The 12,727-nt window shown below is 39.9% G+C and overlaps 1 protein-coding gene across 2 annotated transcripts in view; it reads right to left on the bottom strand.

Moving 5' to 3' along the window:
* The window catches only part of jarid2a (jumonji and AT-rich interaction domain containing 2a), a 126,729-nt gene that overhangs the window by 56,074 nt on the left and 57,928 nt on the right, over positions 1-12,727 (bottom strand). For both annotated transcript variants that reach the window (XM_062991018.1, XM_062991019.1), the window contains exon 4: positions 711-880. In XM_062991018.1, the coding sequence (XP_062847088.1) occupies positions 711-880 (170 nt within the window). The remainder of the gene's footprint in view (positions 1-710; positions 881-12,727) is intronic.

Genomic DNA, 12,727 nt, shown 5'->3' with positions numbered 1-12,727 from the left:
TAGCATATTTTTTACTTAATCTGGCCACCAACAAGAAAAGTTTGGACACCTTTGACCTAAGCAACAGCAATAAGGAAGGCCTAGCAGTACTCCTGTATGTATTTGCATACTGAGGAACTTATAAGACCCAAAGAAAAGAATGAACAAGAATTAAAGGTATGAAAAATTTTACTTGAATTACTGTGAGCAGTATGTGGATTATGTGGATAACTGTGCTAGCTACAAACAGGTTTAGCAGTTCACTTAACCAAATATACCCCCATATATTTAAAACAACCAACAGGAACAAATAGGTATTTTTGAGCATTCATAGTTTTCTGTTATTCGATCAAAAATGCTCTAATAAAAATTATTGAGTTTTTATTAGATTGGCGGATGATTCCTCTGGGTGAGAGACAACGCCCACCTCAGTATACGGCCACAAAAACAAACCGCTAGCTCTCAAGGATTTTAGATGGAGAGCACTGAGGTTAAATAGATTTAGAAGCCATAGATCAGCTCTAAGCACTTAGTGCCAAAAAAGCTGTAGCAGTCACTGCATATCCGGGATGGCAGCCAGCACAAAATGCTGTCAACAAATGAGGAGCAGTGAAGTCTGTTAGCCACCATTAAGCATCATCAAATAGCTGTCTGTAGAAGAGCGACAGCAGTTCCACCAGGCAGCTGTTCCCCTGTCAGTATGAGTTGTACCACTGTCCATAATGACTTACCTCTTAGACACAGAAAGGTCAGAAAGTCCTCTGTTTTGGGTTTGCACTTGGTGAGATCGCTGGGAGGAAGGCTAGAAGTGGGTGGAATGGCCTCCAAAAGTTTTACTGGAGTGGCGTTGGGTGAGCTCGGCTGAGACTGGGCAAATTTCCTCTGTGCTTGCAGCCTTGGTCTAAAGAAAGAGAAGTAAAAAGCAGGTTATACAGATGCACCACTTAATGATAGTTTTATTAGTATTCTAATGTACCCTTTTTAATATAAAAAATTAACATACAAGTCAAGTCAAAGTCAAATTTATTTGTATAGTGCGTTTTACAATAGACATTGTCTCAAAGCTACAGAATACAGGACCAACAGACCAAAAACCTCTGTTAAGCAAGCCGAGGGCGACAGCGCCAAGAAAAAACTCCCTTAATCTTACAAGGAAGAAACCTTGAGAGAAAGGGACTTAGCAGGTACCCCCATCCTCCTCGGGTGGCCTGGAGGATAATTTGAATGAATATGATTTACACAAATCATACAGACACACAATTAAATTGAACTAAAAGTCATAACTAACAAAAAAAATTATAATAATGTAAAGAATTGGAGTTCTTCATTATTCAGTCCAGTCAAAAATAAAGTCTGTAGTGAGTTCTTGACATTGTTGGTGCAAACACGCCAGGTATCCATCATATTTAGCAGGAGCAGCATTTTTAACAGTATTAACACTATACTAATACTTAATGGACCTTCTTTAGTTCTCAGAACAGTCTAAATTGTTTGTGACATGGATTCTACAAGCTTCTTCAAAAATGTTTATTTAATTGCTACAGATCTACAGCTCTAATTCAATCATACCAAAAGTACTCCTTTGGATTAAAGTCTGTTTTTTGGGGAGGCCTTTTAAGTACACCTAACATGGTATTAGAACCTGCTTAAGATGACATGTGCTTTATGATTAAAAGACTGGCATATTGTGAATATAAAGATAGTCAGCAAGAGTATTACATCACTGAAGCTGACTTTAATGATGATTGACATCAGGGGAAAATGAGTGGCCCAACATTACACCACAGTAGAAATAAGGATTTGGACGGACAGACAGACAGACAGACAGACAGACAGACAGACAGACAGACAGACAGACAGACAGACAGACAGACAGACAGACAGATAGATTTGGTATACAAGGCTGAGATCAAATTTGTCAAATTTGTTCATTTTTGGTTGTTATCTAACAGAAGAACCCACTGTGGCCCTCTACTGTTGTAACCCATCTGTCTTTCATTTATAATCTAGTCAACCAGCCTGTCCGGCACCAACAACTATGCTGTATTCAAAAGAACGCAGATCACATTTTTTCCTCATTCCAATGTATAAACACTAACTAGGCCTTTGGAACTGTGATTTCATTCATAGCACTGCTATCACATGACTGACTGAATGAATAGTTCAATAATTTCCCTTGGGATAAATAAAATATCTATCTATCCATCCATCCATCCATCCATCCATCCATCCAGCCATAACATTAAAACCACCTCCTTGTTTCTACAGTCACTGTCCATTTTATCAGCTCCACTTACTATATAGAAGCACTTTGCAGTTCTACAATTACTGACTGTAGTCCATCTGTTTCTCTACATACCTATTTAGCCTGCTTTCACCCTGTTCTTTAATGGTCAGAACCCCCACAGGACCACTACAGAGCAGGTATTATTTGGGTGGTGGATTATTCTCAGCACTGCAGTGACACTGACATGGTGGTGGTGTGTTAGTGTGTGTTGTGCTGGTATGAGTGGATAAGACACAGCAGCGCTGATGGAGTTTTTAAATGCTAGGTCCACTTACTGTCCACTCTATTAGACACTCCTACCTAGTTGGTCCACCTTGTAGATGAAAAGTCAGAGACGATCGCTCAGCTATTGCTGCTGTTTGAGTTGGTCATCTTCTAGACCTTCATCAGTGGTCAAAGGATGCTGCCCATGGGGCGCAGTTGACTGGATATATTTTTGGTTGGTGGACTATTCTCAGTCCAGCAGTGACAGTGAGGTGTTTAAAAACTCCAGCAGCATTGCTGTGTCTGTGTCACTCATACCAGCACTCATACCAGCACAACACACACTAACACACCACCATTTACATTTTACACCTTTTACATTTACATTTTCTGCATTTAGCAGACGCTCTTATCCAGAGCGACTTACAGAAGTGCTTCCATAGTAAACATTTCATTTCTCAAGTTTTAGTAAACAACAGTCAAAGAACACAAATCTGCTGAAACCTGTTAGAACCAAAGTGTTATTTTTTTTTTTTTTTGGAAATGGAAAAAATGTTAGTAAATAGGTACAAGTCAGCTTAAGTGTTTAGTAAAAAGGTGGGTTTTTAATCGTGTCATCATGTCATTGTCACTGCAGTGCTGAGAATGATCCATTACCTAAATAATATCTGCTCTGTGGTGGTCCTGTGGGGGTCCTGGCCATTGAAGAACAGGGTGAAAGCAGGCTAAAAAAGTATGTAGAGAAATAGATGGACTACAGTCAGTAATTGTAGAACTACAAAGTGCTTCTATATGGTAAGTGGAGCTGATAAAATGGACAGTGAGTGTAGAAACAAGGAGGTGGTTTTAATGTTATGGCTGATCGGTGTATACAGTGTATCACAAAAGTGAGTACACCCCTCACATTTCTGCAAATATTTGATTATATCTTTTCATGGGACAACACTATAGACATGAAACTTGGATATAACTTAGAGTAGTCAGTGTACAGCTTGTATAGCAGTGTAGATTTACTGTCTTCTGAAAATAACTCAACACACAGCCATTAACGTCTAAATGGCTGGCAACATAAGTGAGTACACCCCACAGTGAACATGTCCAAATTGTGCCCAAAGTGTCAATATTTTGTGTGACCACCATTATTATCCAGCACTGCCTTAACCCTCCTGGGCATGTAATTCACCAGAGCTGCACAGGTTGCTACTGGAATCCTCTTCCACTCCTCCATGATGACATCACGGAGCTGGTGGATGTTAGACACCTTGAACTCCTCCACCTTCCACTTGAGGATGCGCCACAGGTGCTCAATTGGGTTTAGTCCATCACCTTTACCTTCAGCTTCCTCAGCAAGGCAGTTGTCATCTTGGAGGTTGTGTTTGAGGTCGTTATCCTGTTGGAAAACTGCCATGAGGCCCAGTTTTCGAAGGGAGGGGATCATGCTCTGTTTCAGAATGTCACAGTACATGTTGGAATTCATGTTTCCCTCAATGAACTGCAGCTCCCCAGTGCCAGCAACACTCATGCAGCCCAAGACCATGATGCTACCACCACCATGCTTGACTGTAGGCAAGATACAGTTGTCTTGGTACTTCTCACCAGGGCGCCGCCACACATGCTGGACACCATCTGAGCCAAACAAGTTTATCTTGGTCTCGTCAGACCACAGGGCATTCCAGTAATCCATGTTCTTGGACTGCTTGTCTTCAGCAAACTGTTTGCTGGCTTTCTTGTGCGTCAGCTTCCTTCTGGGATGACGACCATGCAGACCGAGTTGATGCAGTGTGCGGCGTATGGTCTGAGCACTGACAGGCTGACCTCCCACGTCTTCAACCTCTGCAGCAATGCTGGCAGCACTCATGTGTCTATTTTTTAAAGCCAACCTCTGGATATGACGCCGAACACGTGGACTCAACTTCTTTGGTCGACCCTGGCGAAGCCTGTTCCGAGTGGAACCTGTCCTGGAAAACCGCTGTATGACCTTGGCCACCATGCTGTAGCTCAGTTTCAGGGTGTTAGCAATCTTCTTATAGCCCAGGCCATCTTTGTGGAGAGCAACAATTCTATTTCTCACATCCTCAGAGAGTTCTTTGCCATGAGGTGCCATGTTGAATATCCAGTGGCCAGTATGAGAGAATTGTACCCAAAACACCAAATTTAACAGCCCTGCTCCCCATTTACACCTGGGACCTTGACACATGACACCAGGGAGGGACAACGACACATTTGGGCACAATTTGGACATGTTCACTGTGGGGTGTACTCACTTATGTTGCCAGCTATTTAGACATTAATGGCTGTGTGTTGAGATATTTTCAGAAGACAGTAAATCTACACTGCTATACAAGTTGTACACTGACTACTCTAAGTTATATCCAAGTTTCATGTCTATAGTGTTGTCCCATGAAAAGATATAATCAAATATTTGCAGAAATGTGAGGGGTGTACTCACTTTTGTGATACACTGTATGTGTGTGTGTGTGTGTGTGCGTGTGTGTGTGTGTGTGTACATACATGTACACTCAAGAAGACGCTCAAAAATTCCGTTGTACATTGTGCGATGACAATAAAGGCATTCTATCTATGTTTCAGTAAACAGAGACAGAATATTTATTGGCACTTACAAGCAATTTTGTGAGCATAAGTCAACATAATTGAATTAAACGAGAAAAAAAATCAGTTCTCTTGACAAATGTTTATGTGCACTTATATTCAACCCCCAGCTTCAGTACTTGATGCAACATCCTTTTGCCTTGGTAACCTCTGTCAGTGATAACAAACTTCTGATGTCTCTCTTGCAAAAGCTTCCAGCAAGAGCTTTAGTGTTCCAACTGTTTTCTTCAAATTCCACTAAAGATTTTCTACAGGATTTAAATCTGGAAAGTAAGAAGGCCTTTCTTGACTTGAAAGTGTGCTTGTGATCAATGTCTCAGTGGAATATCCAACTGTCAAGGCATAACATTTCTTCTCAAATGCTTGTTATTTCTGTGAATGCCCGATGCCAGTCACACAGTCAGGACTGCCAGTTCCTGCAGAAGAAAAACATCCCCACATCATCACTGACTCACATCCATGATTGACAGTGGGGATATTTTCTTGGACCAAACAAACCGCTGATCAGGAGAATGATTCATCACTCCATAGAACTGTCTCCCAGAACTCTACAGGCCTATACAAATTCCTTCTGGCATATTCCATTCAACCCTTACTGTGTTTTTTGATGTCTGGTTGTTAAGTGATCTCCTTATGGTTGCCACCAATAGTGCTAAGGCCTGTAAATGAAGAGTTGGACTTTCATCCAACGACAGGTAATACATTCTTATACCCATACTTATACATTATTTTATCTCTCAACTTGTGGCAGCTCCTTAGTTCTGGTGTTTAACACATCATAGATGAAGGTAATTAAGAGTCATTATTGTGTTCCGACTGATTTAATCATGTAACCCAACTTTGAGTAATACAGACTAGCATCCGGTTATAACATCACCAATATTACATGTGTAACATCCACATGGATGGCAGGACCCAAGGTTTCCCAGCAGAACATTGCCCAAAGCATCACACTGCCTCCGCCGCCTTGCCTTCTTCCCATAGTGCATCCTGGTGCCATGTGTTCCCCAGGTAAGAGACGCACACACACCCGGCCATCCACGTGATGTAAAAGAAAATGTGGCCAGGCCCATTGTTAGTGCTTTTGGCGTTGGACAGGGGTCAGCATGGACACCCTGACTGGTCTGCGGCTATGCAGCCTCATATGCAACAAACTGTGATGCTCTGTGTATTCTGACACCTTTCTATCAGAACCAGCAATAACTTCTTCAGCAATCTGAGCTACAGTAGCTCGTCTGTTGGATCGGACCACACGGGCCAGCCCTCGTTCCCCAAGTGCATCAATGAGCCTTGGCCGCCATGACCTTGTCACCGGTTGACCACTGTTCCTTCCTTGGACCACTTTTAACAGATACTGACCACTGCAGACCGGAAACACCCCACAAGAGCTGCAGTTTTGGAGATGCTCTGAACCAGTTGTCTAGCCATCACAATTTGGCCCTTGTCAAACTCCCTCAAATCCTTACACTTGCCCATTTTTTCTGCTTCTAACACACCAACTTTGAGGATAAAATGTTCATTTGCTGCCTTATATATCCCACTAACAGGTACCGTGATGAAGAGATAATCAGTGTGTTATTTACTTCACCTGTCAGTGGTCATAATGTTATGCCTAGTCAGTGTATGTTGGGCTGAATTGTGACATGCCAGTATTAACACAATGTTCTGCTAAATCCTGGCTTTTCTGTTGAGAAAGTATAAAAAGCCTTTAATCACCAAGCCAAGTCTTACACACTACATGACAGACAGCAGGTTTGTTATACTGTGAGAATGATTCAGTATGTGCAGTACAAATGCCAAACACCAACTGAAGCAGCACAAAAACTTTTGTTTCCTTGCTTTCACATTTTACATTTTTGGCATTTAGCAGACACTTTTTTCCCAGTACTGTGACGGTATATTGTCTGAGCAATTGCGGGTTTAGAGCCTTGCTCAAGGGCCCAACAGGGGCAGTGGTGGGGCTTGCAAGAGCAACCTTTTGATTTCTAGTCCAGTACCTTAACCACTAGGCTACAACTACCTTTCATTTTGCCTGCCTTTCACGGTTTCATTTAGCTGAATATGTCAATGTCAGACTGTTTAAATTGTTAACAATTTGTCAAAACAATTTCAATGTGGCGTAAACTATTTTAAAGCTATAATCACAAAACATTCAGAAGTATACAGGGATGGGCAAAATATTAAATGTATTCATTTTATACAGCAAGGCCAGGCAAAAGCTTGATTCCTTTGATAAAGATCTAGATTAAAGAAGTCTAAGGGTGTGTTCGAAGACCTTACTTAGGCAGCTGCCTCAGTAGAGAGGATTCTAATAAGTCAATGACTTAAAAGGCAGGTTATTCGAACTCACTACTTAGACAGCTGGAGGACACAGTTAGCATCTTGCCATTCAAACCAATGGGATGAGGTGGCACAGCACGCTAGCATGTCAACTAACATCTCCCTTCGTGTACCAAAAACGGTTAAATTCGCTGACAAGCCCAAATTTGCTAATAAATGACATTTGTGCAAGTTTATACAAGTTTAAAATCAATAATAATTTATTTTCGTTTAAAAATAAGGTTTTTCCGCACCTTCCGTCATGTTTTTTTTTTTTCTGTGAGAGAAGAGCTGCCGCACTGAATGCTGGGATTGCCTTGATCACTAAGGACGCTTCCGATGCTTACTCGTTCTTGAGTCAAAATTAACATTGACATTTTAAGATGCCTAACTAGACAGCATATTAAGGCATCTAGGATTTCGAACAGCCTCCTTCCCGGGAGCGCGCGTAGGATGATGTAAAATGCTGTCTATGTAGAGAGCTCCCTAGCTTTCTGAACACACCCTGTATGACGATCATAAAGATTGTAGCAGTGTGTATTAGGGCTGTGCGGTATATCGCAAATATCAATATATTCGATATTGCTTTTCACACTATACTGAAAATGACCATATTCGTTATGTCGAGTATGCCTAGGATTCACAGGTTACCAATTGAGAACGTTTAAACAGAGCACAAAAAGCTGTGCTGCACGCTCTCGTTCACGCATGAGCGACAAAAACAAGTCAGAAACAACTCTTTTCAAATGAATGATTCATTGGAATCGAATCAGGGAGCTGTGCTCATATCTATGGGAAAGATTAATTCGTTTTGCTTACTCTATTTCAATACGGTGTCGTGCGTAAACAACTCCATGAATCAGTGCATGTGTTTCAGTAACTCAGTTGTGGTTCAGGCCTTGAGAAACAGCTGTATAAACCAATCAGAGCTAAAATAAACTAATAATATGCTCATTATTTTACTTCTCCAATGTGCATCACTCTCTTTATTGGTTGTAGAGGTATAAGTGACAGCTTAGTTAACGAATTACCAGTTTCAGCTTTTAACCGCAAAAGCCAAGAGAATAAATTATCCATTAAATTAGGGCTGGGCAATATTGCAAAAAAATTAAATCTCGATTATTTTTACATTTATTAACGATTTTCGATTCCGTTTGTGATTTTTTTGTTTGTTCTTGTATAATGCCATTGACAAAAAAAAAGCAAATTTATTTGTTTGCATTTTAATTTAAAAGACTAGAAGTGCAAAAATAGTAACAGCACAACCTATAATTATCCTTTCAAAGGGACTCAAACTTGATATAACAATAATGATATAACAATAATGATATAACAATAATTAAAACAAAATAGAAATCTTAATTAGCTATATAATTTTTAAGAATAGATCACAAACAAACTCTCACTTTAAATAATGTGCAAGCATAACCTCCTTACATGAATAAAAGTGCAAAACCACAAAAAGTTCTTTACAGGTTTCTTGAAAGGAACATAAGCCTATTTGATTTTGTCCTCTTGTGACTGGGGGGTGACATCATGTGAAAACGTTCATTCGAATTAACCAAATTAATCGTGAAAATCGGCCAGCACTACGTTGGATATGAATTTATATATTCTGAAAATATTCTGGAAACATGAAGGAAAACTTTTACAAAAAAGTACAGTAGATTATATGCCCAATGGAACAACACACAAATACAGATTTGGTCTCAATTTGAAGAAGAGAAGCTTAGATAAGCAGCAATTATGATTTTATGCTGCTGTGTCGATGATCTGGGTCGTGGTGCTGCTGTTTACCATGCGCTTTCATTTTGAAATGATAACAAAGCATTATCAAATATTGAACTTTTTCGGGATTATTATTTATTATTACCTTTTACTAAGGTATCATTCTGAAGGTCACTCTGGGTAAGTGCATATTATACATACTATATATATAAACGAGGCATTATCAGTCTGGAACATAACAACATCTTCAGGGAACAAGTGCGCATCTGATCATTTAAAACGTCCATATACAACCCCAAATCAGAAAAAGTTGGGACTATGGAAAATGCTAATAAAATAAAAAACACAGTGTTCCTTACATTTACTTTGACTTTAATTTGATTGCAGACAGTTTAAACCCAAGATATTTCATGTTTTGTCTTCTCAACTTAATTTCATTTGTTAATATACCTCCATTCCTGCATTTCAGGCCTGCAACACATTCCAAAAAAAGTTGAGACGGGGCAACTCAGGGCTAGTAGTGAAAAAACTAAATAATGATGTGACTCCAAACAGGTGATGTCAACAGGTGATTGTAATCATGGTTTGGTACAAAAGCAGCATCCAGGAAAGTCTTTGATGTGTCAGTGCCCTTGACAAAGGTCATTTACACTTCTGTGATGGCAGCATTAATGCAGAAAAGTACATTAAGATCTTTACGCAACATATGCTGCCTTCTAGACGTCATCTTTTTCAGGGACGTTCATGCATTTTTCAACAAGACACGGCAAAACCACATGCTGCACAAATTACAATGGCATGGCTGTGGAAGAAGAGGGTACGAGTACTGGACTGGCCTGCCTGCAGTCCTGACCTGTCCTCAATAGAGAATGTGTGGAGAATTTTGAAACGAAAAATGTGTCAACGACGACCCCGTACTGTTGCACATCTTAAGACGTGTTTGCAGGAAGAATGAAACAAAATAAAAGCTGAAACACTAAATCACTTGGTATCCTCGGTGCCAAAACGTCTTTCAAGTGTGGTGAAAAGGAATGGCAACATTACAAAGTGGTAAATGCTTTACTGTCCCAACTTTTTTTGGAATGTGTTGCAGGCCTGAAATGCAGGAATGGATGTTTATTAATAAATGAAATGAAGTTGAGCAGATAAAACATGAAATATCTCAGTTTCATCCTGTCTGCAATCAAATAAAAGTCAAAGTAAATGTAAGAAACTCTGTTTTTTTATTACAGTATTTGCATTTTTCATGCTGTCCCAACTTTTTTTGATTTGGGGTTGTACTTGTTTGCTGTTATGTCCAAGCAAATGAAATTTGTGGTCCTAATAACTTCTTCTAGACTGCTGCACATAGCAGGTGGTCATTTTTTGGCTTCCACCAAACAAAGATCCATTCAGATTTGGGATGGAAAAGGCTTGATCAAATCATTTTACATTTTCAATTGCTCAGGAGTTCAGGTGTTTGGGCAGTGATATTTGTTAGATTTAATGATACCTTTAATGATCCATTTAATTATAGTTCTGACCTCCAGCTTGGTTAAGCTCACAATGTACTTACTGTTCCTGTGTCACAGTTTCTCCCTTTGGCATTGGGGTTTCCATGGCGACACTACACATGCGATTCTGGTCATTATTTTAATTTCTGTTCCACACTTATTTACCACCCCTTTGTTTTTGATTGGGTCTATTGTTTTCACCTGTTCCCCCATGTTTCATCTGATTAGGCTATGTATCAGTACCCCTTGTGTTCTGTTCTCCTTTGTTGAGTATTGTTTGTTTTAAAGATTCTAATTTTGTATCAATTTTGTATTCTAGTTTTATATCAACAAGTCTTTATACATTATTTAATAAAAAGAGCATAACACATGAACTTGGCAGTAATGTAGAACAGTAAAATGAACATAAACACTGTGTGCAGAACCAGTTCATCATTCAGAATGTAGACTTTAAACAGATTAGCAAACAGTTCATTACAAGTGCTAACTAACGTGCAAACCAGAATTAACAAAAATGCAGTTTTAGTGTGGTTATGATAAGCCGATAAACAGATTTTAACTTTTATACTATAAAATGATGCAAAATATCAAATTTTTTTTGGATCACATGTGCAAAGTTCAACATGCAGCCTGATTCCACACTGACATGAAACAGCTTTCATTTGTAATTGTAACGCATAACAGTTTCGTCATTCCTTCAATAAGTTCAATAAGCAGTTTTCTGCATTTTTTTTTTTTAAACGTCAGTGCACTTTCACTGAAGGAAACTGGCGCATGCACACTAAAGGCCTCAGCATACTTCACGCGGAGACGACATTCGCCTGGCTTCGGTGACCAATGTGACGTAATTGCGGAGAAAGCGAACAACCACGGCAGAGGCTTCGCTTGCCTTGTCGCGCACATGGAAGCTGGACAAACTCTGCGACAACGCCTGTGATTGGTCGGTAAAAAAGGAGGTGTGCCATGAAAACAAACATGGACGATTTTGAGGAGCGTCTCAACTGTGATCATCGGCTGCTTCCGAAATCGCATACTTTCATACTGAACAGTACGCAGGAGCGGGTAGTGTGTCCGAATACGTTGTATTCATTCAACAGTACGCGAAAAGTACCCAGGTAATCTACTGCTTGGGCAGCCATTTTTGAGTATGCTAACACAGCACATTTGTGTACTGAAAGAGCTTACTTCTGTACCGGCCGAGCAGTGTGCACTGCCTCTAATTTAGTACATACTGTTTAAGTATGCGATTTCGGACGCAGTCAGCGTTTTTCGGTAGTCATGGAACTTAACATCATAAATGTCACAGTGTCACCTGCAGCTGTGGCGCAGACGCGACAGGCTAAACGAAACCGCTGGAAGTATGCAGGCTTGTAAGCTCCCGAAGGCGCGTTCGGTTTCGTGCAACGCTTGTGAACTTAGGTTCGCAGGAAGAGTGAGTCTCAACTGTAGAGATCTGTACCTTGAAAAATAATTTATATGACCTTTTAAACTGACAGCATTAATCAAACAATGACTTTTTTGTCAGCTATCGGTTAACAGTGTATGTTCCGATACATCTGCAGTATTTATCTGTATACCAATTCCATCGTAAGTCACTTTGAATAAGTTTGCTGAGTGATAATTGTCAAATGGTGTTAACTGGTGCATCACCAAAACCATGTTTTTGCTACTGGTTTACTGTAATAAGTGTTTTGAGTTGCAAAATAACAATATGTTTTGCAGAAATAAAAAAGATAATCTCATAGTCTTCAGCAGTGGATTCTCATAGAAAGCTGTACCATGTATGGAGGGTCACGGTATGCAATAAATTTAACTGCACTACATGTGTCAGTGCCTCGAGCACACTGCAGGAATTGCTGATGAAGCAAAACTGTCCAGGCATCCTTTCCTTAGACACAGGCAACTGTATCTGTTAGCCAGAAGCACCACTAAAACTCTTACACTCCACAGTAGTGGGATAGAGGATTACACTGTTGTAACTGTTCCTAACCTCAGCTGTGGTCAGTTATCATGACTCTACGATATGAAAAAACTAGGCAAAACATGACTTGTAAAAGGGTGATTACCGCTAACTAAAACAAACATTATATTATACTTGTGCAAACAA

This window comes from Trichomycterus rosablanca, chromosome 3, assembly GCF_030014385.1.
Source record: "Trichomycterus rosablanca isolate fTriRos1 chromosome 3, fTriRos1.hap1, whole genome shotgun sequence".
Taxonomy (NCBI): Eukaryota; Metazoa; Chordata; class Actinopteri; order Siluriformes; family Trichomycteridae; genus Trichomycterus; species Trichomycterus rosablanca.
Note: the sequence above shows the minus strand (reverse complement) of the source record. Positions and strands in the feature narration are given on the sequence as shown.